Consider the following 27,156-nt stretch of genomic DNA (forward strand, 5'->3'; position numbering starts at 1 on the left):
CTTGTTTGTGTGATTTGTTACCTTCTTGGAACTTTATCAGTTATTCTAGCAGAAGTGTTTTGTGCACGTTGTAAATAATGAACATCAGATTGTGGCAAACCATGAAGCTAGCTGTTTCCTGTATCTAAACAGCTGGCAACAAGCGAGGGTACCCAAAGCAACTGTAGCTTGGTTCATAATCAAATGGAAGATCAAATACTGCATTGGAGTTATCAGAGTTTTAGCATTGTTCGTAAGATAGTTCTGAATCTTCCCAGTGCATATAATTGCTGCAGTGACGGAGCAGCAAACATTCTTATTTTGAAGGGAAAAGGGGAACCCTGCAGAAACCTGGAGGGTTGGGGGAGGGGAGAACAGCAAGAGCAGTGGCGGCAAGACCAGAAAAGAGATGGGAGAAGAAAGAGACCACCGACTTGTCTCTGATGGGTAAGTGATAGGCCCATGGCCTCAGCTTCATCACGCTCATTCCAATAATGTGGAGGTCTTGGTTTCCACGTCGTCCAGCTGAACAAGGTGTAATGGAGGAGTCCTAGTCCAGATCGGGATAGCAGTATTTCATCAATCTGTGGAAGAAGACTTTGTAGGTGGATTGGAGGTCACATGTGCCTTGGCATGAATTTGCATGACGGAGGATGACCAGTCAGTGACTGGATTGTCAGGCCAACTTAGATGTGTGGTTGACTACAAAAGATCATCACTGATAGTTAAGCCCAAACGTTTGAGTGACTGAACTTCTTCAAGTGGATTGCAGAGAAAGTATATGGGAAGGTTTGGGAGAGAGATGGTGAGTGTGTGAGATTCTCAAAACTGAAAGACACTGCAACAGTTTGAACAGCTTGTGATTTTATCAATGTCTACAGAGAGGGAAGAGGCTGCAGCGTGCCAAAGTCGAGGATGGAAGAATTTTTGGCAAACAAAAAAGGTGCCTTTACAAAGAGTCAGAGAGGTCGTTGGTGAAGATTAGCAATTGGATGGGACCCAGAACATACTGCCTTGTGGTACTCCATCCTTTACAGAGACAGGAGATGAAAGGATCCCGCTGAGAGCCACACGGATAGGAGAACGGAGTCGAAGTCAGCAAGCCAAGTGTGGGGTTTAGCTTTGAAGCCACAGGTACAGAGTTTGGATTGCAAGATGCTCTTGCTGAGGTTCAATTGGTGAAAGTTTGATCTTGTACCTTCTCTCATCTTGTTCTGCAGCTTCTTCCCTTTAAACTGACTATCCCTCCTTCCTCTGATCGGACTGAAACATTTTGCATCTTGAATCACTTTGTGAAGAGTATAAAGGGAAAACTTAGAAAATATAAATAAGGACCACACATCAAACATTGCCATCCGATGCCGAGAATAATCAAAGTAAGGGAGCTTGTGTTTACTCAGTCATAGTCACAGTCATTGTCAGTAGCATTTGGGTACATTGAATATTTCACCATTTTTAGCTCACCTGGACTTTAGTCCGATGAGCTCATGCGATCGAGCAGGGTCTGTGTAGATAAGTCAGTGAGTGAGTGAGTGAATAAGTCTGCAAACACTTCAGTCATTGTCGCTTGAACCAAACACACTATGTTGATGAAACTTGGCCACAAGCTTCATATTTAATGCCTAACGAGGGTATATTGACCACATCAAAATCTGGGCTCATTAAGGTGGTCTATGGGGGGTAGGTGGGTAGGGTTTGACCCCCCCCCCCCCCCCAAGATAGGTTTTGCTCTCTTCTCCGAAACTGCACACATAATTTCGATTAAACTTGCCCACAACCTTCATTGTCTGTGATGTACCAAAGTTTCTTCACGGCATGAAAAATATCAGGGTTGAGGGAGTCTGTGGGGGGTTTAAGTGACTGTTGCTCCTGATCCAGGTGACCCAAGGTCCTATTTTTCAATCCTTGATATGGAGCTTTTCCATTGAGCGAAGTACAGAAATATGTCAAATGTTTAATCTAATCTGAGAGAAATACTTGTCAATTCTGCAACATTTTAATGTTTTGGTGAATTTTGAATGCTTTTTTGATTTGTCTTTCCAGTGAAACAAATGGAACTGGTTTCCTGTTCCGACTGTTCCCAGTTTTTCTGCTCAGAAGTTTTAAAACATCACACGACATACACTGCTTCTGAAAACAATGATGTGTTTCACAGCGAGTCATCCATCCGCAGTTGTAAAAGCTGTGCAGACTCTCCAAAGAATATCCAAGGAATTCAGAGACCGTTCAAGTGTTCTGTTTGCAATAAGGATTTTGCTTCTTCATGGTATTTGCATCAACATCGAAAAATACACACAGGAAAGAAGCCTTACAAGTGTTCTGTTTGCAAGAAGGATTTTGCTACTTCATCGTATTTGCATAAACATCAAATAATCCACACAGGAAAGAAGCCATTCAAGTGTTCTGTTTGCAATAAGGATTTTGCTTCTTCATCGTATTTGCATAAACATCGAAAAATACACATGGGAGAGAAGCCCCACAAGTGTTCTGTTTGCAAGAAGGATTTTGCTACTTCATCGTATTTGCATAAACATCAAATAATCCACACAGGAAAGAAGCCCCACAAGTGTTCTGTTTGCAATAAGGATTTTGCTTCTTCATCGTATTTGCATCAACATCAAAGAATACATCGAGGAGAGAATCCACACAAGTGTTCTGTTTGCAAGAAGGATTTTGCTTCTTCATCAAATTTGCACCAACATCAAAAAATACACACAGGAGCGAAGCCCTACAAGTGTTCTGTTTGCAATAAGGATTTTGCTTCTTCATCGTGTTTGCATAAACATCAAAAAATACACACAGGAGAGAAGCCTTTCAAGTGTTCTGTTTGCAATAAGGGTTTTACTTCGTCATGGTATTTGCATCAACATCGAAAAATACACACAGGAAAGAAGCCTTACAAGTGTTCTGTTTGCAATAAGGATTTTGCTTCTTCATCGTGTTTGCATAAACATCAAAAAATACACACAGGAGAGAAGCCCTACAAGTGTTCTGTTTGCAATAAGGGTTTTACTTCTTCATGGTATTTGCATCAACATCGAAAAATACACACAGGAAAGAAGCCTTACAAGTGTTCTGTTTGCAATAAGGATTTTGCTTCTTCATCGTATTTGCATAAACATCGAAAAATACACATGGGAGAGAAGCCCCACAAGTGTTCTGTTTGCAAGAAGGATTTTGCTACTTTATCGTATTTGCATAAACATCAAATAATCCACACAGGAAAGAAGCCCCACAAGTGTTCTGTTTGCAATAAAGATTTTGCTTCTTCATCGTATTTGCATCAACATCAAAGAATACATCGAGGAGAGAATCCACACAAGTGTTCTGTTTGCAAGAAGAATTTTGCTTCTTCATCAAATTTGCACCAACATCAAAAAATACACACAGGAGCGAAGCCCTACAAGTGTTCTGTTTGCAATAAGGATTTTGCTTCTTCATCGTATTTGCATAAACATCAAAAAATACACATGGGAGAGAAGCCCTACAAGTGTTCTGTTTGCAAGAAGGATTTTGCTACTTCATCGTATTTGCATAAACATCAAATAATCCACACAGGAAAGAAGCCTTACAAGTGTTCTGTTTGCAATAAGGTTTTTACTTCTTCATCATATTTGCATCAACATAAAAACATGCACACAGGAGAGAAGCCTTACAAGTGTTCTGTGTGTCTCAAGGCATTTGTTAAAAGAGCAACATTAATAATTCATCAAACAATACACACAGAAGAGAAGCCCTACATGTGTTCTGTTTGCAACAAGGCTTTTGCTATTCCCTCACCAATGAAAATACATGAAAGAATTCACGCAAGAGAGAATATATCAACCTCACTATGAGACTGTTTTTTACACGAAAGCGCAAACCTGAAGAGATAACTCCTGGCCCCAAAACTATGACAAAACTGAAGATGAACAAAATCTACTCTTCACGGAGTGTGTGTGTGTGTGTGTGTGTGTGTGTGTGTGTGTGTGTGTGTGTGTGTGTGTGTGTGTGTGTGTGTGTGTGTGTGTGTGTGTGTGTGTGTGTGTGTGTGTTGGTTTTTGTGACATTCTACTGGAGTTTTCTGATGTACCAAAATGATCATTATGATCTCATGAGTTACTCTAATTAACTGCAAATAATCCGGAGCAATCCCCGTATTTCGAAACGCGTGCTTTTTTCGGTGTACAGAGCAGTTTAATAGGACCTCCCAGGGCATGGCATTCTTATTACAAAACAAATTGCAAAAAAAAACAACAATAACAGTTGTGTCATTTGGCAATAATAATAACTGACATATAACTCCCTGCCCCCGCACTCTCCGTCCTGACCAAAGCACATCTGGTCCTCGTGAAAGACAAGCTCATGCTCAAGCAGTGCAGCAGGCAGGTATACTACAAGGACGAGAAGACTGAACAATGAGAATTTGATCCAATGTGCCAACGAGCAAACTCGTGGATTAAAAGGAAGCAAGCTGAGCCACAGAGAAGACCATCCTCTATTGTAAAGTATATTCCACGCATGATAGGTTGGAGATACGCAGAAAAAGTTTCCATGAGAAACTAAAAAGTCAAGAAGTATCTTCAAAAGCCGATAAAGTTTCACTTAAAACGATTATTGCAATCAGAAAAACCCATAAATGCCAATTCAACGTCCGAATAAAGTAAATAAGTGATGAAATCAGACGACAAACAAATGGAGACCAAAGAAAAAGGACACACAAACATAATTGTACAACAACACGCAACTTGGTGTCTGTATGTCTGTCTGTCTGACCGTTATACAGTCAGCCGTTACTTTTCCAATCCCAACCAAAGGTGATAAGACGACAAAGCATCACGCGATGGAGCATCTTCATTTTCTATGTTTCCCATGGGATTTTCCACTTTGGGCGAAATCTGTGTTAAGGTGAACAGATAGCTTGTTGTGGCATTTCCCCAAGGCCGCTTTTATGCACCCTTGGTGTGCACCTTTGACCTTTTAATGAAAAAAACAAACCAATCAGCTTATAGCTTTGGATTGCAGAACCAATTGTGTGACCCAATATGCAAATTCTTTAAATTTCAGGTCAATCAGATGAAAATCTGCGTTTTTATGCAACCTTGACTTTTTAATCTTAAAATAAAAACAATCGGCTTCTAACTTTTAAGCGGTGAACCATTTCAGTGATCCAAATTGCAAATTCTTAAATTTCATGTGAATTGCACGAAAATTGTTTACTGCCGGATACAAACCACACACACACATCTCGTTTTATTCATTTCTATTCCTCACAATTCTAACACACACACACACACACACACACACACACACACACACACACACACACACACACACACACACACACACACACACACACACACACACACACACACACACACACACTTTGATGTATGACAGGAATTTGGCCAAGATGGCACGAGAGGAAGTTTTGGCTGTGCAATGAGATGGGGGACCAAACCCCGATATAGAGCCGGAGCAAAGGCAGCAAAGAAAGAGTGTGTCAAAAAGAAAGAATGATGGTGGCCTCCTGAAAGAGGGGCAAGACCAGTTCAGAGAGAAAGACCAGGAGAATCAGGCACAAACCAAGGGGAAAAGAATGGAAAAGGCAGATGTTGATGGGCAGAAAAACAAGGGAGAGCAGCAGAATGAGGGAGAGGAGGATGGTGAAGATGATGAAGAGCAGCTTAGACTAGAAGAAGTGAGCCAACAAAATATAAGAGATGAAATTGATAAAACTCAGTGAAAGACCAAATCTTTATCGCATAGAAAACAATAAATGGACAAATATCTTAGTGAGACGAACCAACCATTCAATTAGAAAAATGATTTCAATGTCATCCACCTTGAAGGAAATCGATGTCGTCTGTTTCGAGCGGAACTCTTAATTCAAGAAAAAGTAACGGGAGAACAACCCCAGAAGAAGAAAAAAACCAGGTCCCACAAATAGAAACCAAATTCCACCTTGGAGACAGATTAGAGACACAAGAGAGCAACTGTGGAAGGAAGTGGAACAAATACAACAGTTCAGGAAAGGAAAGACACCCAAGACTAACAAAGAGAGAATCCAAAGAATAAAAAACAAACAAAATCGAAGACAGACATCGAGTGCTTGGGTGCTGAAAACAAACTCAAAATAGAAATGATAACGAGCAAGATAAAAAAAACTATGAAGGAAACAACAGGAGAAAACAAAACCATGTGTTTGAAAGTAAACAAAAGAGATTTAACCATGAATTGGGGAAAAAACAGGAGAATATATCAATTCCCCCTCAAAAAGAAAAACTAAATATTTTTTAAAGGATTTTTTAAGATCAAAAAGAACATAACAAGGAAGCAGAATGGATCCCAAACTTGGAAAAGAAGAATCAACATCTCGAGGAAATGCCTCCATTGATTTATTGATGAAGAGGAAATTGGAAAACAACTTTAAAAAATACCACACTTCAAACGCCCAGGTTTGCATGGAATTCCAAATTTCTGGCTAAAACAACTTGATGCTCTTCACAATCACAACAACAGGACATTTAATGAACTGATCCAAGAGGAAAAGGTAGTGGATGAGTGGCTCGTAGAAGGGAACACCTTTCTCTTCCCAAAATGGGAGCGCACCCAACTTCCCCACAAATACCGTCCGATAACATTCCTCCCAGCCCCAAACAAACTGATGACAGGAATCATCAGAAACGATGTACCATCATCCAACACAGCAAGGAGGTTTAGAGGCAGAACAAAAGGGATGTAAGAGAGGTTGTTGTGGACCAATTGTCCACCGATTACTGAACAAGACCATACTGGAAAATTGCAAAATGTGAAGAACTAAATTGTCCACCTCCTGCATCGACGACAAGAAAGCTTTTGACATTGTCCCACATTTGTCCGAGGTCGTGTGCACAACTTTCACATGGACAGTTCATTTTTGTTTAAACTCTTTACTGGAATCGTTTTGAACTGTGGAAACTACTGCTGTGTGACACTGTTTATGAAACTTGACAACTCAGATTATGATCACTGATGTGTTTTGATTTCTGCGACACAAAAACGGGATCAACATTTTAAGGATATAACATTCCGTGGAAGATGGTTGAAAATGGTTTGAATTCATCGTGATTTTTGTTTTGTAAAAATCTGTTTTTCACATTTTGATAATTGTGTCCATAAACGTCTTGCTGCAGTTTTCTGCCTCATTTGCCTTTTTCTATGACTATTCGACAAAGTTCCCATCCAACGGCGCCCTGTGAGTGTCCCCGTCCTGGGCTTCTCGATGTGCGTCAGTGTGAAAAAAGCCACTGAAAGTCAGAAAAAAAAGAAAGGAAAGGGTCAGACAGAACATGAGGGAAAATAAAGAAAGTCGGAAAGGTGAAGAAGAAGCATCAGAGAAAATTTTCGACAAAAGAGAAAAAACACAATTTCGACATCCTTACTAAAATTCACGGACCCGTGTTTGTCACACGACTTCTCCGACAGTTCTCACCCGAGATTGCATCCAAACTTGAGATGGGAGTGTGGGTGCGTCGCCAATTCTCTATGTAAATGTGTATCGTACAGCGCCGACTCCAGGTGGGAGAGGGTATTACAAGTCGACACCCTTTACAGTTTACAGTGCAGTATGCCTGTTCCCACATTTTCTCGTGCTTCTTCTCCACTCCAATGGCCTTTCTTTGTCCATGTCCAGTCTGTCCAATTCTCTTTATTCCTCTCTGCTCTTTCCTCGCTCTACCAGTTGTTCGTGGATATATCGGGTATTTTCCCTGAACAAGCAGCTTGCCAACACTTCCCAATCCATCTATTCCGCATCAACCTCTTTCCAAGACGTTTTCTAACGGAACAAACAGATGTTTCGTATTAAGTTTCCAAAATGATCTTTATTATGATTTATAGTTCTGTAAAATAACCAAGGATCGCTTTTAAAAGTTCTAATAACAAACGGTCCTTGTTTGGTTCGATCCAGAATTTCAGATAAATTTATCAATTTTAACCGAGTTTTGGATTTGTGACGAATCTGCGGATTGGAATTGATGAATCAACTATTTTCAGAGATCGATTGAGAACACGGACTTTGTGTCACACTGGACCTCATGTACTGTATAACACTGTACCACACGTAATGTGCGCGATGAAGGGTGATGTGTCCATCGTGGAGCACAGAACGAACCCCCCGGGATGGAGCCGGAGGAGCGGCTCAGATGGAGGAAACGGGGTCAGTCCGGGACGTTCTCCCGGGGATGAGGAGTGTGGACCCGGTACGTACTGTTCGTTCACGTGCGGAGTCCGTGCTGTGTACTATTTAAATAAATAATTTATATGGAGAATCACACCATGTACGGATCGGGTTCCCTCGTACAATATCGTGTCGATGTTCTGATCGGATCCCCTCGTACAATATCGTGTCGATGTCCTGATCGGGTCCCCTCGTACAATATCTTGTCGATGTTCTGATCTGGTCCCCTTGTACAATATCGTGTCTATCTCCTGATCTGGTTCCCTCGTACAATACCGTGTCTATGTTCTGATCTGGTCCCCTCGTACAATATCGTGTCTATCTCCTGATCGGGTCCCCTAGTACAATATTGTGTCTATGTCCTGATCTGGTTTTGATTGTGGATAGCAGATTCGCTAATGCCGTAATGGACGATTTTGAGGAGAAGGTCGGGATCGTTTCCTCTTCTTCTCTCGGAATCTACAAAACTGTCTTTGTTATAATCACTTATGACAGGTGAGCCTTCCCTCACTTCCAGGTTTCATCATTACCCATGTTGTACTTCACTAACACAATATAATATAACATCCAATCTGTGAGGATCACCGACGATGGAAAACGCGCGAAAAGAAATATTGTCACGTTGTTGTTGTTGTTTGTGTTCTCCTTCCATACACATTTATTAAAACTAGAAACAAATATTACTACAGAAAATTTCCGTCTTTTCCGAGAATGTTTACCTTTGGTAGAATAAACAACGTTTACCTTTGGTAGAATAAACAACGCGGCGTTACGCGCGCTGCTTGCGAGCAAGGAGGAAGCGGACAAGCGGTAACTTATAAGCGTCTTTATTTCAGGAGCTCACTGCAACACTAGCGCGCTCCGGGCTGCGCGCCCCGTGTATATCTTCAGGCCACGCCTACCCCTCGGGCGTGGCCGCCGCCCAATTGGTGCGCGGAATGACGTCACCACGCCAGTGGGCTTTCGTGTCCGCCACACGTGCCCCCCCAGAATTCCCACGCACCTGGAGGGCCAGTTTGCGGGGCAGACGGATGACCCGGCCGAAGCGCCCCCTGGCGATCGGCGGCGTCCGGGGTGCAGGGATGCCAGGTGGGATGCCCCTGGCTGCCCCTGGGATGGGTGCAGGACCGGGGGGCAGCGTGGCTGGGCGGTGCCGGGGGTCCGCCCGCAGGGGGGCGGCCCTGACACGGGGGTCAGGCCACTGGCGGTGGATGGTGTAGAATAATAAATTTAACTTCTTATCTACTTCAGAAACTTCCAGAAACTTCGTTATAGCAAAATCAATGTTTTATTCACTTTTGAGAATTTGTTGTATACTAAGCCGAGATCTTTAATGAGGCTTTGTTCCAGTCTTTGTTGAAGCTTGTTTGTAGGTCTTGGTTGAAGCTCGGTCTGTAGGTCTTTTGAAGCTCGTTCAGTTGTTGACCAGTCTCCAGTTGTTCACTCCTCTTCATTCACTCTCCCCGTCCACTCTGCTCTCTGCTCGCAACTTTCTCCTGGTTTTAAAGCCCCAAACTCCTTTGATGTTGCGGAGCATGCAGGGTGTTTCTGGTTCCCTTATCCAAAACCTTATTTGGCTCTCTCTTGGCCAGCTAGTACTTATTTCTGTTCAAGAGGTCAAATGCTCTGACCTGCTGAGGAAGAATTTGCAGCCTGTGTGCAGTGAACTGAACATAGGCTATTTTTGATAGACAGGTGGCAGTCCAAGAGCGTTACACATTTTGTCTGAAATTAACTCTCCTGACCACCTGTTAACTCTAGTTCTATGCTCTTTTGCTCATTCGTAAAGTAAAACATAATTCCACTTTAAACAAGATTACATTGATATATATTCTAGCAATATTGTCAATATGAATATTTATTCCCTGACAATCCCCAGTTTTTCTTTTACTAGGGCATTGCTCGTACTATATCTATATCTAAAATTATATCCCCCCCCTCTATTTACATGAAATGGTTTGGTCCAAAGCGAACGGCTTGCGAGTACGGTGACAATCCCCCCCCTCTATTTACATGCAATGGTTTGGTCCAAAGCGAACGGCTTCCGGAGTTTGGTAAAGAAATCGCCATCGCGTGCACAAACGCGCAGGAAAGCGAATGAATCGCAAATTCGGTTTTATTAGTTTTAAAACATAGTTTAACGCCAACATAGTTTGCAAACGTGAAATAAATGAATACGCTCTCAAATGTGCCATCCGAGGCAGAGTGTGTCCTCCACGTTCGGCACACGCGATCGTTCGCTGCTCTCTGATTGGTTGAATCGTTTTTTGGACATAGCTCGGTAAGTAATTGTCCGATTAATATGAAACCTTGAAAAGGCACATCCTCGGGTCCCCAGCAATATACCTGGCAAGTTAAAAGTATATCGGACCCGTGGTTGTCGAGAAACAGCGGTCACAGACAAACAGACGTACAGACGTACAGACGTACAAACGTACAAACGTACAGAGATTACTGGAATTATAGATAGATGTTTATATTAACCATTAATCTAAACATTACCACATTAAATATTCAAACCACTAATCTGGTAATTCAATTTCCTAAGGCATACACCGTCATTCTGGAAGAATTTTGATCACAATACATTTCCTTGTTCATTGACTCTTTCTATGTTGATAATTCAATTCAACTCATTTGCATAAAGATCACAAAACATTTCACCTTCACCAAAACGCAATAATTTCAGTTCATCATTAAAATAATAAAGCATCTGCAACATTTGGCAAAATATTTGCCTTTAATCAAATATTGACTTTCTTTGTTTGAAAAAAAGGGGCGGATCACTTGTGTTTGGAATTTCAGCATAAAACATTTTTTTTTCTCCTGTTGTCTTCATCACACCTTCACTATTTGCATAGGATTTTCCGCTGTTGTGATAGCTGGGCAGAGTCAAAGACTGACCCTGCTCTCCATGCAGCATCCTTGCCACTCTTGCTGTGAGCCCTAGTAGATTTGAACAAGGCCTCCATCCAGTTGTAGTCGACTTGCCTCCTCACTCATCGTGAGCATGGAGCAAGTATTGATGTGATGTTGATTTGTCAACAAGATGTGGAGCAGGGATGCCGGATGCATCCGCAATGATGATGTTGGGACCATGGTACTCAGTTGTCCATGGTCCATACCAGGAGCACACAGCAGAATCGTGCACAGCTGTTGTGAAGGAAAAGGCAGTCGTTCGCTTGCAGCTCCATGCTGGCTCCCGGAAGTTGGTGAAGTAATGACACACGTCACCGTATCCCGTAAACGTTGCAGGTAAAATATCGTCGTCCTGCAATTGCTGATGTGATGAATGTTCGAGGTATTTGAACAAAAGTAAGTGATCGCCCTTTTCCATATGTTGCAGTGTGACCCAGACAAATGGTCACATAATTTTCCCTTGGTGAAGGTAAACATCCATCTTCCAAAGGAGCATTTCTTCATCATTCTTTGAGAAAGAGGGTGTATGCCAAGATTAACTTCATTTTCACAAATTTTCCTTTTTCAAACTTCTTCCCAGATGTCGTTATCACTCCATTTGGGATGTGGTCTTGTCTTTCCTTTACTTAGCCACATTTATATCTGCTCTCCACACAGATTGAATCAGATGGGGTACATTGTAACATGAAATCACTATATTTTATAACAACTTCACACGAATAATATTCAAATCAGACATGTGTTTTTCACTACTAAACTTAGAATAGCATCCACAATTGCTTTCAGGTTCATATAATTCAAAAATTAAACTCATGCAGGTATTGTAACCCAACTTCAAAGAAAATAAATGCATTAATAATGAGTATATATGATTGAAATCACAAACAGGAATATCTAATTCCCAACAAATCTTGCAAACAAGCAAACTATGCATAATGTATTATTAGCATAGTCCTCCCCGCTTTTTGTTTTTCTTTAACAGCGTAACTTGTGGTGATATGAGTTCATCGATCTTGTAAAACGGACATAGTTCACAACAAGTTGTTATGCCCTTATTTTAACTCTACTGTATTCATTTTCAACATTACTTGATTCAATCGTTGAATCTCAGTATTCATGTCGCCATAGAAGTCTTCCTCTTTTGTGGTTCCACATTCATTTCCTCATTTGTTGCTTTGTTTATTTCCTCTTTTGTGGCTGCTTGCACTATCATAGTGTTGTTTGTTATCTTATTCAAACCCACCGTCACTAAGGTTTTCAAGCAAGCCACTACTAAAACTATTGCCAATATAACCACTAATCGAATAAACAAATATTGGAGTATCTCAGCTGCTACTCCTTGTATATGTTCATACCTATAACATAATTATATGTCAATGACATTCAACATTATATACCAAACTAACAAACTTCTTAAAATGAGACTAAAGAAAAATCCCTTAATATATAACATAAATCTGATTATTTGCCTTATCCTGATGCCCCTATCTCCTGGGGTCCATATTTGTTTCTATTGTTATCAACTTCCTATGATCTGTGAATTCGTTCCAAAATACCACAACCATAGGTTTTAACAAAGCTCTACCAAACTATTTCCAATGTGAACTCAAAATACTAGTAAAACAATCAATTTCAAAGAATTAACTTCAAAGGTTCAGCAAATTCATTCTATAACCAGATCTAATTTTCCCATCCAATAGTTTGCCTTGACACATGTCATATTATAACACTTTAATAAACCTTCAGAAATGTTTCCCATCGCAACAACTTCCCTTTTACAAAGAGGCATGTGTAAATTACGTATTGAACGACAATTTTCTCTCAATGTGTTTGGCCTAAATGGCCGCAAAAGTGGCTGCCAACATGCAGTACCTTTTTATCTACCAAGTAAGTGCTCGTCGACATAAGACGTCTACCAAATGTTGTTTGTAAAAACAAATCTGGGATTTCTAATTACATGGATACACACTCTCAGGACATTGCAGGCTGCTGTTATCAATCCATTACGATAAAATAATTTCTTTACCCACAATCAAATAAGTAACACAAATTGAGGATATTATTTCTATCACATTCATTTATAGATTCATTTGGTTCTAATTCACTCTTTTCCCACTGCTATAAGGAAGAACAGTAGCTCTTATAAGTCTTTGTAATATCTCATTAAATTTACCCAGCATTGAAGAATTTATTTACTATCCATTTCCCTTCTGTTTACCAGTAACTTTGTTTAAACTGCATAACTTAATTTGATAAATCCCATGTGTACAGCTACCACTTATTGAAACCCCTACTTTTGTAGAAAATATCCAAATACGTGGTTGTATACTCCCTTAAAAGTTGCTCCTCCATTTCTATGCAACTTAGTGAATACTACTGACACCAGTATGCCAATATAGGTGTGGCAGATTAACAAAATATGTTGCAGGTACACGTAACATCGTGTTCTGAGTGTAAAAAAACATAACAGCGCGTTCACGTCTGCCCCTTGGTTTTAAGATTCACAATGCATTTCGTTTTAAAACTCACAATAGTTCAATTCAACAAAATTGTCTTTACTATCTGCCCATATCATCTATGCCTAAGACACATCCATACATACAGCACAATTTATATGCTGATAAAGGTCAAGTTTATATATGTAAAAATCCATGAGCAGAGTACTCTGGAAAGTCAGTGTAAGACCACTTCCAACTTTGGCTAATTTTGTACTTATTTTGTTTATGAAGCTCCTATCCATAAATAGCTGTTATTCTCATATAAATTCTATCAAAAATGGAATCCCAAAATTACTCACAATTTTACTATTAATTAATGGCTGCTCATAACCTAGCACATCAAATCTGTATATTCCATCTCCCTTGACAAAAGAGATAATGTACATAATCAAATTATATTCCTATTTTATTGTACGAATTTTCTGGATATTCTTGTAAGATTGACACACAAAACAAAAAACATTGACACACAAACACACAAACCCAAGCATTATGTATATTTGTTTGCATTTGAACCATCATTAACAGATCAAGATGGGTGTCAATTTTCATTTCAATTTCGTAAAATTTATCCTTTAATTTTAGAAACGCTAATACACAAATAGACAAAAAGTTTATTTTTAGAAAACCCCTATAATGTCACATTGAAATTACCCTTTTTGGTCCTACAATAATTTATCCAAATTGTACAAATTTACAAATTTTACAAATTTTACAACACCTCTATTTACATGTCAGTCGACCACTGACCTATCAGCATGCAAAAAAATAGTCCAAAATGCCCACCTGCTGATCATGTGATGCTCGTCACTTGGTTTCCAAAAAATTTTGCAAAGCAATGTTCCACACTTTGGTAATTGTTTTGTTGTAAAAAATTGTTTCGCCCAAAATACTCCCTAAAACGACATTTATAATTGGCAAATATGAGGCTTCCAGAATGAACTCTAATTCTGGATCTTTTAATTCATGTTCCAAAAAAAAATCCAATTTTGGCATTTAATCAATTAATTATTAATTCGCTAATAAGCAAAAGTAAAATTCATTCTTGCTCCGAAAAAAAAATTTTTTTGAGACAAGAAGCAGGAACAATTATTCATGTTGGTCTGTTGGCATTTGGGATCTGCAGCAATGAAGGCCTAATCGTTATCTGAGGTACCGGTAAGCACTGGTACCCTTGATCTTGGTTCGTCCTATGAACTCGTCTTCCTATTTGAATATGGACAACATCGTTTCCAGTGTCCAATATTTCCACAATTAAAACATCGATTTCTGTCATTGGCTGATCTGTTCACCTATTTACTTGTATTTCTAGGCTGCATCTCTTGGTTTCTGGGTTGCCACTCCACTCTCTGGTTATCTCCTACTGCATTGTTGCGTTGTTGCCCAGAAAATCTATTACGTTGATTCGTAGTCATCAGGGCTTGAGTCTGTAGTTGCATCAATTTCTCGGCATTTACAGCACTATTCCTGGCTTGAATCCGCTGATGATGCAAGGCGTAATTCAATATTTCTTGCATTGGCTGCCTTCCCAAGCAATACATTGTCTTTCCACTTCACTCTTCAATTTGGGCAATAGACCATTAATAAAAAGGGGTTTTAAGGCATTGTCAATTTGTGCCCGGTCTATGCCTGAATATAGTCGGAAAACATCTCGCAATCTGTCCAAATAATCGCTAGCATCTTCGCCTGTTTTCTGCTTGCATGTAACCACTTTGTTCCAATCCGTCACTGGTGGCAATTTTTTTTATGGCCTCTATCAATTTATTGATCTGTGCCGTTCTAGCCTCCGTGGGCATGTCTACCTGTCCATCTTCCGTATTTACCCAGTTGGCCTCACGCATTAAGTTCCTCAAAGTGGTGGTATTAGGAATTAACCACTTTAAAAGTATTTCCATGTCTCTTGCAGTGGGCAACTGAGTTTCCACAATTAACCGCAGTTCCTCCGCAAATTGAAGTGGATCTGTTTTGATTGATGGCATACTACTCTGCAATGCCTTCAATTGATGTACCTGCCATGGTCTATACATCAGATCTGGTTGTTGCTGATTTGCCCCTGGAAATTGCCGCTGAGGAAAATTCATAACACCACATTGCTCAAACCCTCCTTGTGAGAGAGTCAACTTTTGATCATTCATTAGCCAATCACATTGATCGTTAGATTGATTGGCATTGATCACACGACCCTTACTCCTTGTATGGTGAAATGGAGAGCATGATAAAGGTATAGCAGCTGGTTGCATCGTTTGCCCACTTTGAGTCGGTTCCTGTGCCCCAATTGCACCCTCTTGGGTAGTTACCTCAAATGGGTCACGTCTTTCACCTGTCCTCTGTTGACTGGAACCAATCGCTGCACTCTGTTCTGGTCTTTCGGCAGGTACAGGTACAGGCACTACCTGTGGCTGATATACAATATTTCTCTGATAAGGTGGAGGAGTTTCGTCTTCCAGTTCATTTATCTCGTATGATCTGGCTTCTGGATACAATTTGGGTTGGGATTGCTCTCCATTGCTGACTCGAAGAGGCATCTGATTTGCTACCTTACACAACCTATGCTGTATCTGTTTCACCTCTTTCTTCAAGCCCCCCATCTTTGCTTTGGTCTCCCTGTCCCTAGATTCAGCGTCCCAGTAATAGAATGGTTGCCAATCCACTTTGAACTTCTGTCGCCCTCTTGCTTCCAATTCTTTTCTGAGTGTTGCCAATACGTTTCTATCAAAAGTGCCCTCCTGTGGGAATCCACTTTTTCGACCTTTCGTCCATTCATACCAGGATTCCACATCTTTAAGTGATTCTGCCCCATATTTCTGATACATGGAGCTGATACAAGCACCTCTTTGACTCAAGTCCAATTGACCTTGTTTAATCTTGCAGAATCCACTTCCCATTTTGCCTGTGTGTGAGTACCTCTTTATACTCACTCAATATATATCAAATAACTACAAGGACTACACATCGGACTACACCTGTATCCACTATCAACTGTGTGTACTGCAAAAATCGCAGAAGTTTGTTCCACCTTATACAAAGTAGCGTTGAATGCGTTGTTGTCTAGCTTATTCCGATAAGCTCTACTCTGTGGTCTTCCAGGAAGTATCTCTCCACCTGTCCACTTGATGACTTCAGGTGATTTCCAGAGAGTCCCCCTGCCCTGTGGCTTTTCCCACACCCCAATCTCACTGATCAGTGTTGCAGATGAGTCTGGATCAGTAAGTCCTGTTAAGGGGGGGTCAAACAAAAATAACCACATAATATAACAAATAACCACTAGACTCACCACCTCGCTCATCATCCCAGGTTGTCTGCACATTGATGTTTTGCAAATGTCTCAAAGCTTCTTTCTTGAGACCGCACTTTTTATTCATCCATCAATTGACTTGATTAAATTAAATTTAAATAAAATCAGATCAGATTAAATTAATCAGATCAGAATCAATCAGATCAATCGGATCAGAATCAGAATCAATTCAATTATGCAATTTCAATCAATTTATCAATATTCATCAATAAAATTCTAATAATAATATATAATAAAATAATATAAATGATAATATCAAAATTCACATTGATCAGTCTGTTACTGAATTGAAACCAATGTCTGATACTGAACTATGATATGGGATCAACATTACTCTATACCTAAACCTTTTCCCAATGTTGCCAAAACAGTTCCATCCACTGACGGGGAAATATGATCATCGGTCGTCACCGTTTGACCCATATCTGCTGTCAGTTGACAAATCACCGTTCTGCCTCTGGATCATATCTGACATTTTTTTTTTTTTTTTTTTTTTTTTAATCTTGTCTGGTCATTATATCACAAATTCAAATACATTACTGTCTTACATGGGAAAAATGAATTGATGGTGCACCTCATCAAATCATTCCCCATCAGAACATCATAAGGTTACATCATAAGGTTACATCATAAGGTTACATCATAAGGAACATCATAAGGTTACAATTTCTTGTGTTCTTAAGAGTATGCTTAAGAGCACAAAAAACAACATGTTTCACTTTGAATGACACTCAAAGTTCTTGACAATTAAAATGTTGTAAGAGTCCTGAAATGCCGTACCAAGGAATGGCAATTAATCCATAATATTGACCAATACAATTCAATCACATTAAATTGCACACCTCCTACAAACTTTGTGACCTGTAATACAGCATTAATCCTGCAGGGCTGTAAAACTATCCTTAACAGCCCATGCACTCAATTTACATCAAAACCCAATGATGACATGCCTGATATGATGACATGCTGACATGCCTGACAATCATAGCAATTTCCATGATTGTAAAACCATTTTCATTATAAATCATTGTAATTATAAATTGTAAATGAAAATTTACCATAATTGTAAATTGGCAATTATAAATTATAATTATAAAAAATTGTAAATTGTAATTTGTAATGCATTACCATAATCAGAGTCATACCATAATCAGTCATTTCAACAAACTTTGAAAATGAACATGAGCACTGATCATCAATGATGAAGGGTGGGGAAGGGAGGAGGAGAAGTGGCAGAATGCCAAGGGAGGGATGAGGCTGGGGGGGGTGGGGCGGGGCTCCCTTAGGGGTATTAATACTATGCGAAATACGACACTCATTGTATTTTTCTAAAAATAACTGTGTATGATTGGCTGCACTTATTCTCCCTTACAAGGCTGTGAAAGGTTATATGATGGATACTATTGTCCCTCTCGAACTTCTGTGCAAATCATACACTCATCTGTGTATTATTTTAACGATGTAAACTGTGTCGTACCATTTCACAAATTATTGTAGCAGTATTGGGGCCATGGTTGGAGGAGGGGGGGGAAGAGGGGTGCAAAACACATACATACCCACATACCCATACACACAAAAACACAGCAAGACCACATAATGAGGTGATATGCTAAATCAATATGGGATCCATATGGGATATGCAATCCCATCCAATCCCATACAATCAACGATCCTATACATGCCTCATACAATGTGTAATATAACCTGACTTGGTGGGGAAGATGATGGCAGGATGGGGTTTAGGATTAGGGTAGAGGGGACAGGAAATAGAAGGGGGGGGGGGGGGAAGGACGTGATGTTAGTTCACCACTTGAAAGGGTCACCAAATCCATTTACCTGTAAATTCACCCATATATATACAGATCTAAGTTTTGTTTCATCAAACAGGTACAATTTTGTGTTTGGGTCCAGTTAATTGCCTTGCCACCAGGCATAGTATCTTATTTCACTAAATTACATTTTAAAAAATCGTTTCTGATCCCATATATAAGAAGTGTGGGCTAGGGCCCAGGACACAACACCAAACGGTTGCCATGGGTGACCTGCCTGCACGCATTCCAGTGGCAGGATACAATTACCGGCATCAGTGTCTTACTTGGAGATGACACGGAAAACCTTTATGACAATGCTAAACTCACTTTTGTAGCACTGGGAATTCATGTTTGAAAATCGAATCCAGCCGATTTTCCCTTAACACTGTATACTGTATAAAATGCAGTTTTTTTTTTTTTTGTTTGTTTTTACAAAAATCGCTAATTATTAAAAAATCCTCAGATAATCGTTTTTTTAAAATCGCTTTTTCGCTTTAAAATCGCTTTAAAAAATCGCTTTAAAAAAATTTTTTTTTTTAAATCGCTGTTCAGCTTGTGCGAGAGCATATCCACACGTCCCTTGTGACCACATCAAAGAAGAGGCTCACCACAGGAAAAATATTATATAAGTCTCAACCGTAGGAACCCAACAAATTTGAATCATCATACAAAAGGAATGGGCAGATATGTGACACAGACCATTGAACTGGAATCACGTATGAAATCAAATGAATACACAAAAGCATATTCATACACAAAATATTTGCATGACTGGACGAATGCAGCACCGTTTTCGCTAACGTCCCGGGATTCGTTAGTGGCTCTTTGCACTCGTAGAATGTACCGAAAAAAATTCAAATTACAGGGAAAAAACAAAAAAAACAATTTATTATTATTATTTAAAAAAAAATTTTTTTATCGTCATGACTTCTGAAATTTTTTTTAAAAAATCGTACAATAATTATACAGTATATACCATATCAGTGGTTCTTCATGAAAGCACAGCACCTTTTCTAAAGACAAAAGGCTTTAGTGGATATTTGTGACGGTCCATGGCACCATTCCTGAAAAATGCGTATACATCAGTAGTACACTTAGTTAAATTTTGGAAGAAAAAGAGAAAAAAAATTGTCATGATTTCTGAAACCTGTTAAAGGCCTCGTGATTTTTTTTTCCCTTCCACATATCAACAAACATACACAAAACTCAAACACTGAACTATTTGCGCAGATTAACATCAGACTACACAGATAACAAACAAAAGCTTACCTTGTTCTGTGGAGTTGACTCCCTTACGGACCACCAATTGTAGAATAATAAATTTAACTTCTTTTCTACTTCAGAAACTTCCAGAAACTTCGTTATAGCAAAATCAATGTTTTATTCACTTTTGAGAATTTGTTGTATACTAAGCCGAGATCTTTAATGAGTCTTTGTTCCAGTCTTTGTTGAAGCTTGTTTGTAGGTCTTGGTTGAAGCTCGGTCTGTAGGTCTTTTGAAGCTCGTTCAGTTGTTGACCAGTCTCCAGTTGTTCACTCCTCTTCATTCACTCTCCCCGTCCACTCTGCTCTCTGCTCGCAACTTTCTCCTGGTTTTAAAGCCCCAAACTCCTTTGATGTTGCGGAGCATGCAGGGTGTTTCTGGTTCCCTTATCCAAAACCTTATTTGGCTCTCTCTTGGCCAGCTAGTACTTATTTCTGTTCAAGAGGTCAAATGCTCTGACCTGCTGAGGAAGAATTTGCAGCCTGTGTGCAGTGAACATAGGCTATTTTTGATAGACAGGTGGCGGTCCAAGAGCGTTACACATTTTGTCTGAAATTAACTCTCCTGACCACCTGTTAACTCTAGTTCTATGCTCTTTTGCTCATTCGTAAAGTAAAACATAATTCCACTTTAAACAAGATTACATTGATATATATTCTAGCAATATTGTCAATATGAATATTTATTCCCTGACAATGGTCCACGTCGAGGTGGGCCGGCTTGAGGCGGTCTACAGAAACGCGGTCAGGAGTACCGCCGATGTCCAGGGTGAAGTGCTTCGCCCCGGTCTCCAGCACGCGGAAAGGCCCGTCGTACAGGGGCCGCAGTGGTGTCCGGTGGGCATCGTGGCGGACGAAGACGTACTCCGCCATGCGAAGCTCCGGGGCGACGTGCGTCGGTGGGTGCCCGTGGCATGCCGTTGGCACCGGGGCGAACCTCTGGGCGGTCTCTTGCAGAGCGGAGCGCTGCTGTGCCGCGGACCATGGTGACGTGGAGTCGGGGAGGAACTCGCCCGGCACCCGCAGCGGTTGCCCGAAGACCAACTCCGCCGCGGATGCGCGCAGGTCCTCCTTGGGCGCCGTCCGGAGGCCCAGCAGGACCCAGGGGAGCCTGTCGACCCAGCCGCCGTCGCGGAGGGTGGCCCGGAGCGCGGCCTTCAATGAGCGGTGAAATCGCTCACACAGGCCGTTAGCCTGGGGGTGATAGGCCGTGGTTCGGTGCAGCCGGACCCCGAGCCCCTGCGCGACCGCCCCCCAGAGCTCCGAGGTGAACTGGGGGCCGCGGTCGGACGAGATGTCTGAGGGGGCGCCGAACCGGGTGACCCAGGTGGCGATGAAAGCCTGCGCGATGTCCGCCGCCGTCGTCGACACCAAGGGCACGGCCTCCGGCCACCGGGTGGTGCGGTCCACCATGGTGAGGACGTGGGTGAAACCCCGCGAGGGGGGCAGAGGTCCCACCAGGTCCACGTGGACGTGGTCAAACCGGCGTTCCGGCACCGTGAACGGGGCCAACGGGGCCTGGGTGTGCCGGTGCACCTTGGCGCGCTGGCACGCGAGGCACGTCCTGGCCCAGCCGCGGACGGCCTTCCGGAGGCCATGCCAGACGAACTTGTCGGCGATCAACCTTTGGGAGGCCCTCGCGCCCGGGTGGGACAGGCCGTGGATGGCGTCAAACACCTGGCGCTGCCAGCCCGCGGGCACGATGGGGCGAGGCCGCCCGAGGGAGACGTCGCACAAGAGGGCCGTGCCCGCGCCGTCGAACGGCACCTCGGCGACGCGGAGGCCCGTGACGGCGGTCCGCAAGGCCTGGACGTCGGGGTCAGCGGCCTGGTCCGCTGCCATCCGGGCATAGTCGATGCCGAGGTGGACTGCATGGGCGACGGCCCGGGAAAGGCAATCCGCCACCGGGTTGTCCTTCCCCGCGACGTGCCGGATGTCCGTCGTGTACTCGGACACGGCCGAGAGGTGACGCTGCTGCCGGGCCGACCACGGCTCGGTGACCTTGCCCATCGCGAAGATCAGCGGCTTGTGGTCGACGAAGGCCGTGAACGCACGGCCCTCGAGCAGATGGCGGAAGTGCCTGACCGCCAAGTGAAGCCCGAGCAACTCGCGGTCGAAGGTACTGTAACGGCGTTCGGGCGGGCGAAGCTGCCGGCTAAAGAACGCCAGCGGTTGCCAAGCTCCACGCACCCATTGCTCGTGCACCGCGCCCACCGCGTAGTCCGAGGCGTCGGTGGTGAGGGCGATTGGTGCATCGGGCGCCGGGTGCGTGAGCATGGTGGCGTTAGCCAAGGCGAGCTTCGCGGCCGTGAACGCCGTGTCCATCTGCTCGGTCCAGGTAACGTCGCCTTTGCCCGGCTTACCTCGGAGAGCTTCTTGCAGGGGGCGCAGGAGCTGGGCGATACGGGGCAGGAACCGATGGTAAAAGTTCACCATGCCCAGGAACTCCTGCAGCCCTCTGATCGTGCGGGGGCGCGGAAACCCCTTCACCGCCTCCACCTTGGCCGGCAGGGGGACGGCTCCGTGCCTGGTGACACGGTGCCCCAGGAAATCGATTACGGCGACGCCGAACCGGCACTTTGCGGGGTTCACAATCAGGCCATGCTGGCCCAGGCGTTCGAAGAGCGTGCGGAGGTGGCGTAGGTGCTCTTCGCGGGACGCGCTGGCGACGAGGATATCGTCCAGGTAGACGTAGACAAAATCCAAGTCGCGCAGGACGCTGTCCATCAGTCGCTGGAACGCCTGAGCCGCGTTCTTCAGACCGAAGGGCATCCGCAGGAACTCAAAGAGTCCGAATGGCGTGATGACCGCCGTCTTCGGGACGTCCTCCGGCCTGATGGGGACCTGATGGTAGCCGCATATGAGGTCCACCTTTGAGAAGAAGGACATGCCCGCAAAACGGGCGGAAAAGTCCTGAATGTGGGGGACGGGGTAGCGGTCGGGAGTGGTGGCGTCATTGAGACGGCGATAGTCCCCGCACGGTCGCCATCTCTCGCCGGGCTTCGGCACGATGTGCAGCGGCGACGCCCAAGCACTCTCCGAGCGCCGAACGATGCCGAGTCGCTCCAGGGTAGCGAACGCCGCTTTTGCCACCGCCAGCTTCGTCGGCTCGAGGCGGCGTGCCCGGGCGTAGACCGGTGGCCCGACGGTGGGGATGTGATGGGCCACCCCGTGCTTGATGGCCCCCGCCGAGAAGGTGGGCCGCATGAGGGCCGGGAAGCCGGCGAGGAGGCGGGTGAATGCGTCCGCTGCCGGAAGCGTACAGATCAACGTGGCCGGAACCGAACCGTTCGGCAAGCCGCTTGGCGAGCAGCTCGTTGAGCTGCTCGACGAGCTGGGCAGCGCACAAGCGAGCGAGCTGAACGTCTCGGCCTGGACAAGACGTCTGCGCTTTACGTCGACCAGGAGCCCATTAGTGCACAGGAAGTCCGCGCCAAGCAGTGCCATGGGCACGTCGGCGGTGACGAACGTCGATCGGAAAACCTGCCCTCCGAACCGCAGAGGCAGCGTTTTCCGTACGTACGGATGGGCATCCCGTTCGCGGCAAGCAGCACGGGGCCCCCGCCCGCGGCGTGCTTGTCTGATGTACCGGCGGTAACGACACTCACCTGCGCTCCCGTGACGCACAGGTAACGGCGCCCGGATAAGGTGTCCGTTATGAACAGCAGGCTGCTTGAACGGCCGGCGCTCAACGCCACTATTGAGCGCCGGCCTGGGCGGGGCTTTTTTTTTTTTTTTTTTTTTTTTTTTTTGTATACAAGATTGAGGCTCGTGAAAGAGCGAACATTAATCACACAGAAAGACAAACAGACACATAAAACAAATAACATCGGGAGCGGTAGACAAGATGGGGAGAGAGGGGGAAGGACACAAACACAACATTTGAGAGCAGGGACCGAGAGACATGGAGACATCGAGAGATCTGTGGGAGGGAGAGGGCTTTGGGGGGGAGGCATGTGAAGGGGGGGGGGGGGTGGGAGAGGTATAAACATATGGACACTGCCAGGATTTCCAGGAAAGAAGTTGGAATTTCAAACAAGGTGGATCTGGGGTGAATTAGTGGGGGTAGAAAAGATCAAGGTTATGAATGGGGGAAGATAAGAGATGGTGGTGAACAGCTGTTTTAAAGACCTGGAGGGAGGAGAGGGATTGAAGGGAGTGTGGGAGTTTGTTCCACAGGCGGGAGAAAAGAGGAATGAAAGAGTGAAGGTGAGCAGAGAGCCGAGATTTCGGCAGTTTAACCATCAGAGGGTTGCTGGCAGATCTTGTGCGACCTGTAGGAATATTTGGGGGACAGAGCACAGAGAGAGCTGGGGGAGCAAGGCCGGAGAGGAGTCGGTAGAAGACAGAAAGACCACCTACCTGCCTGCGGTGAGTGAGTGAAAGGCCCTCAGAGATAGCTTCATCGCGGGAGATTCCAATGATTTTGAAAGCTTTGGATTCAACAGCGTGAAGCCGAGCCAGGTGTGAGGCAGGAGCACCAGCCCATAGGGGAGAACAGTATTCCATTGAGCTGCGGATGAAAGCCTTATATGTGGTGAGGAGCTCAGGTGTGCCGAGGAAGGACTTCGCACGACGGAGGATGCCCAGTCGGCGACTGGCTTTGGAGGCCAGCTTGGAAATGTGGTTTTCCCAAGAAAGATCATGGCAGATAGTGAGACCCAAAAGCTTGAGCGACAGAACTTCTTGGAGAGGATTGTTGAGAAAGTAGATGGGAGGGTTGTCCAGTCGATCTTTTCGGAGAGACATAGTAAGAGAGTGAGATTTGTCAGGATTGAAAGACATGTTCCACTTGTTTGACCAGTCTGTGATTTTGTCCAGGTCTTCAGAGAGTGAGGAGGCTGCAGACTGCCGATCTGAGGGAAGAGGAATGGAGCGGCAGAGAGTGGAGTCATCAGCAAAGAGATAGAGAGGATTTCCCGACCTGTTGAAGGAGCATGGCGGATGACACTGCCGAACCTCGTGGCCGAACTTGGCGTGGAACCAGCACCAGGTGGTGGAGCTGGGGGAGCGCGGCTGGCTCCGCCAGGCCGGTGGAGTTGGCGGTTTTCCCCGCGGTGGCGGTTTTCGCCGCGGCGGTGGGCGGGGCGTGGCGGCGGTCACGAGGTGCGTATCAGCATGCTGCGTATGCTGTGTAAGCTGATGCTGTGGATCAGCATCATCAGCAGCATCAGCCTCGAGGTCCGTGACGGCCGCACCGACTCTCGCCCGCGTGTCCGAAGCCGCGAAGTACCTGTCCGCCTCGGCTGCCAATGCTCGGGGTTCCGTTAGCACGGTCCCGGCCAACGCGAGGCGAACCTGCGCTGGAAGTTGGCGACGGAAAAGCGCCCGGAATAGAGAACCGGGGGCTTCGTCGCCCAACAGTGACAGCATATGGTCCATGCGGACCGACGGGCGCGTGTCGCCGAGCTCGGGGAGATCCAGGAGGCGGTCGGCCCGTGCGTCGTCCGTGAGGCCGAACGTGGCTAGGAGTAGCCGCTTGAGTGCCTCGTACTTGTGGCCATCTGGTGGGTGGCGAAGGACGGACACACCTCGAGCGGCCGTGCCGGGCCCGAGGGAGGCGACGACGTGGCAGTAGCACGTGTCGTCGCCGGTGAGGCACCGAAGCTGAAATTGGGCTTCGGCTTGGACGAACCAGACTTCGGCCTGGGCCTCCCAAAATTCGGGAAGTTTGATGAAGTTGGCCATGGCAATGGCGTCGTGTGTGGAAGGATCGCTCCGGCAGATCCAACGTCGAGGGTCACCAGTAAAGCGCGGCGTTACGCGCGCTGCTTGCGAGCAAGGAGGAAGCGGACAAGCGGTAACTCATAAGCGTCTTTATTTCAGGAGCTCACTGTAACACTAGCACGCTCCGGGCTGCGCGCCCCGTGTATATACTCAGGCCACGCCTACCCCTCGGGCGTGGCCGCCGCCCACTTGGTGCGCGGAATGATGTCACCACGCCAGTGGGCTTTCGTGTCCGCCACAATAACATCCAATCTGTGAGGATCACTGACGATGGACGAAAAGAAATATTGTCACGTTGTTGTTGTTATTGTTTGTGTTCTCCTTCCATACACATTTATTAAAACTATAAACAAATATTACTACAGAAAATTTCCGTCTTTTCCGAGAATGTTTACCTTTGGTAGAATAAACAACGTTTACCTTTGGTAGAATAAACAACGTTTACCTTTGGTAGAATAAACAACGTTTACCTTTGGTAGAATAAACAACGTTTACCTTTGGTAGAATAAACAATGTTTACCTTTGGTAGAATAAACAACGTTTACCGTTGGTAGAATAAACAACGTTTACCTTTGGTGGAATAAACAACGTTTACCTTTGGTAGAATAAACAACGTTTACCTTTGGTAGAATAAACAACGTTTACCTTTGGTCGAATAAACAACGTTTACCTTTGGTAGAATAAACAACGTTTACCTTTGGTCGAATAAACAACGTTTACCTTTGGTCGAATAAACAACGTTTACCTTTGGTCGAATAAACAACGTTTACCTTTGGTCGAATAAACAACGTTTACCTTTGGTGGAATAAACAACGTTTACCTTTGGTAGAATAAACAACGTTTACCTTTGGTAGAATAAACAACGTTTACCTTTGGTAGAATAAACAACGTTTACCTTTGGTGGAATAAACAACGTTTACCTTTGGTAGAATAAACAACGTTTACCTTTGGTAGAATAAACAACGTTTACCTTTGGTCGAATAAACAACGTTTACCTTTGGTCGAATAAACAACGTTTACCTTTGGTCGAATAAACAACGTTTACCTTTGGTCGAATAAACAACGTTTACCTTTGGTCGAATAAACAACGTTTACCTTTGGTCGAATAAACAACGTTTACCTTTGGTCGAATAAACAACGTTTACCTTTGGTAGAATAAACAACGTTTACCTTTGGTCGAATAAACAACATTTACCTTTGGTAGAATAAACAACCTTTACCTTTGGTAGAATAAACAACGTTTACCTTTGGTAGAATAAACAACGTTTACCTTTGGTCGAATAAACAACATTTACCTTTGGTAGAATAAACAACGTTTACCTTTGGTCGAATACAACACAACACAACATGCATTTTAAAAGGCCATTTTCCCTGCTAGAGCGGGGGTTAGCCTTGCGGTCCCCATGACAATCTTCTCCATTTTGCCCTATTTTCTGCATCTCTCCTTGTTAACCCCCTTGCCCGC

General features: G+C 44.0%; 1 protein-coding gene across 1 annotated transcript in view; it reads left to right on the plus strand.

Moving 5' to 3' along the window:
* The first annotated feature begins 2,030 nt into the window (after positions 1-2,030).
* LOC144892128 (uncharacterized) overlaps positions 2,031-27,156 on the plus strand; it is a 37,467-nt gene continuing 12,341 nt past the window's right edge. Inside the window, exon 1 of the mRNA XM_078777347.1 lies at positions 2,031-3,723. Within this exon, the coding sequence (XP_078633473.1) occupies positions 2,031-3,723 (1,693 nt within the window). The remainder of the gene's footprint in view (positions 3,724-27,156) is intronic.

This window comes from Myxine glutinosa, chromosome 5 (genome assembly GCF_964187855.1).
Source record: "Myxine glutinosa chromosome 5, kmMyxGlut1.1, whole genome shotgun sequence".
Classification (NCBI taxonomy): domain Eukaryota; kingdom Metazoa; phylum Chordata; class Myxini; order Myxiniformes; family Myxinidae; genus Myxine; species Myxine glutinosa.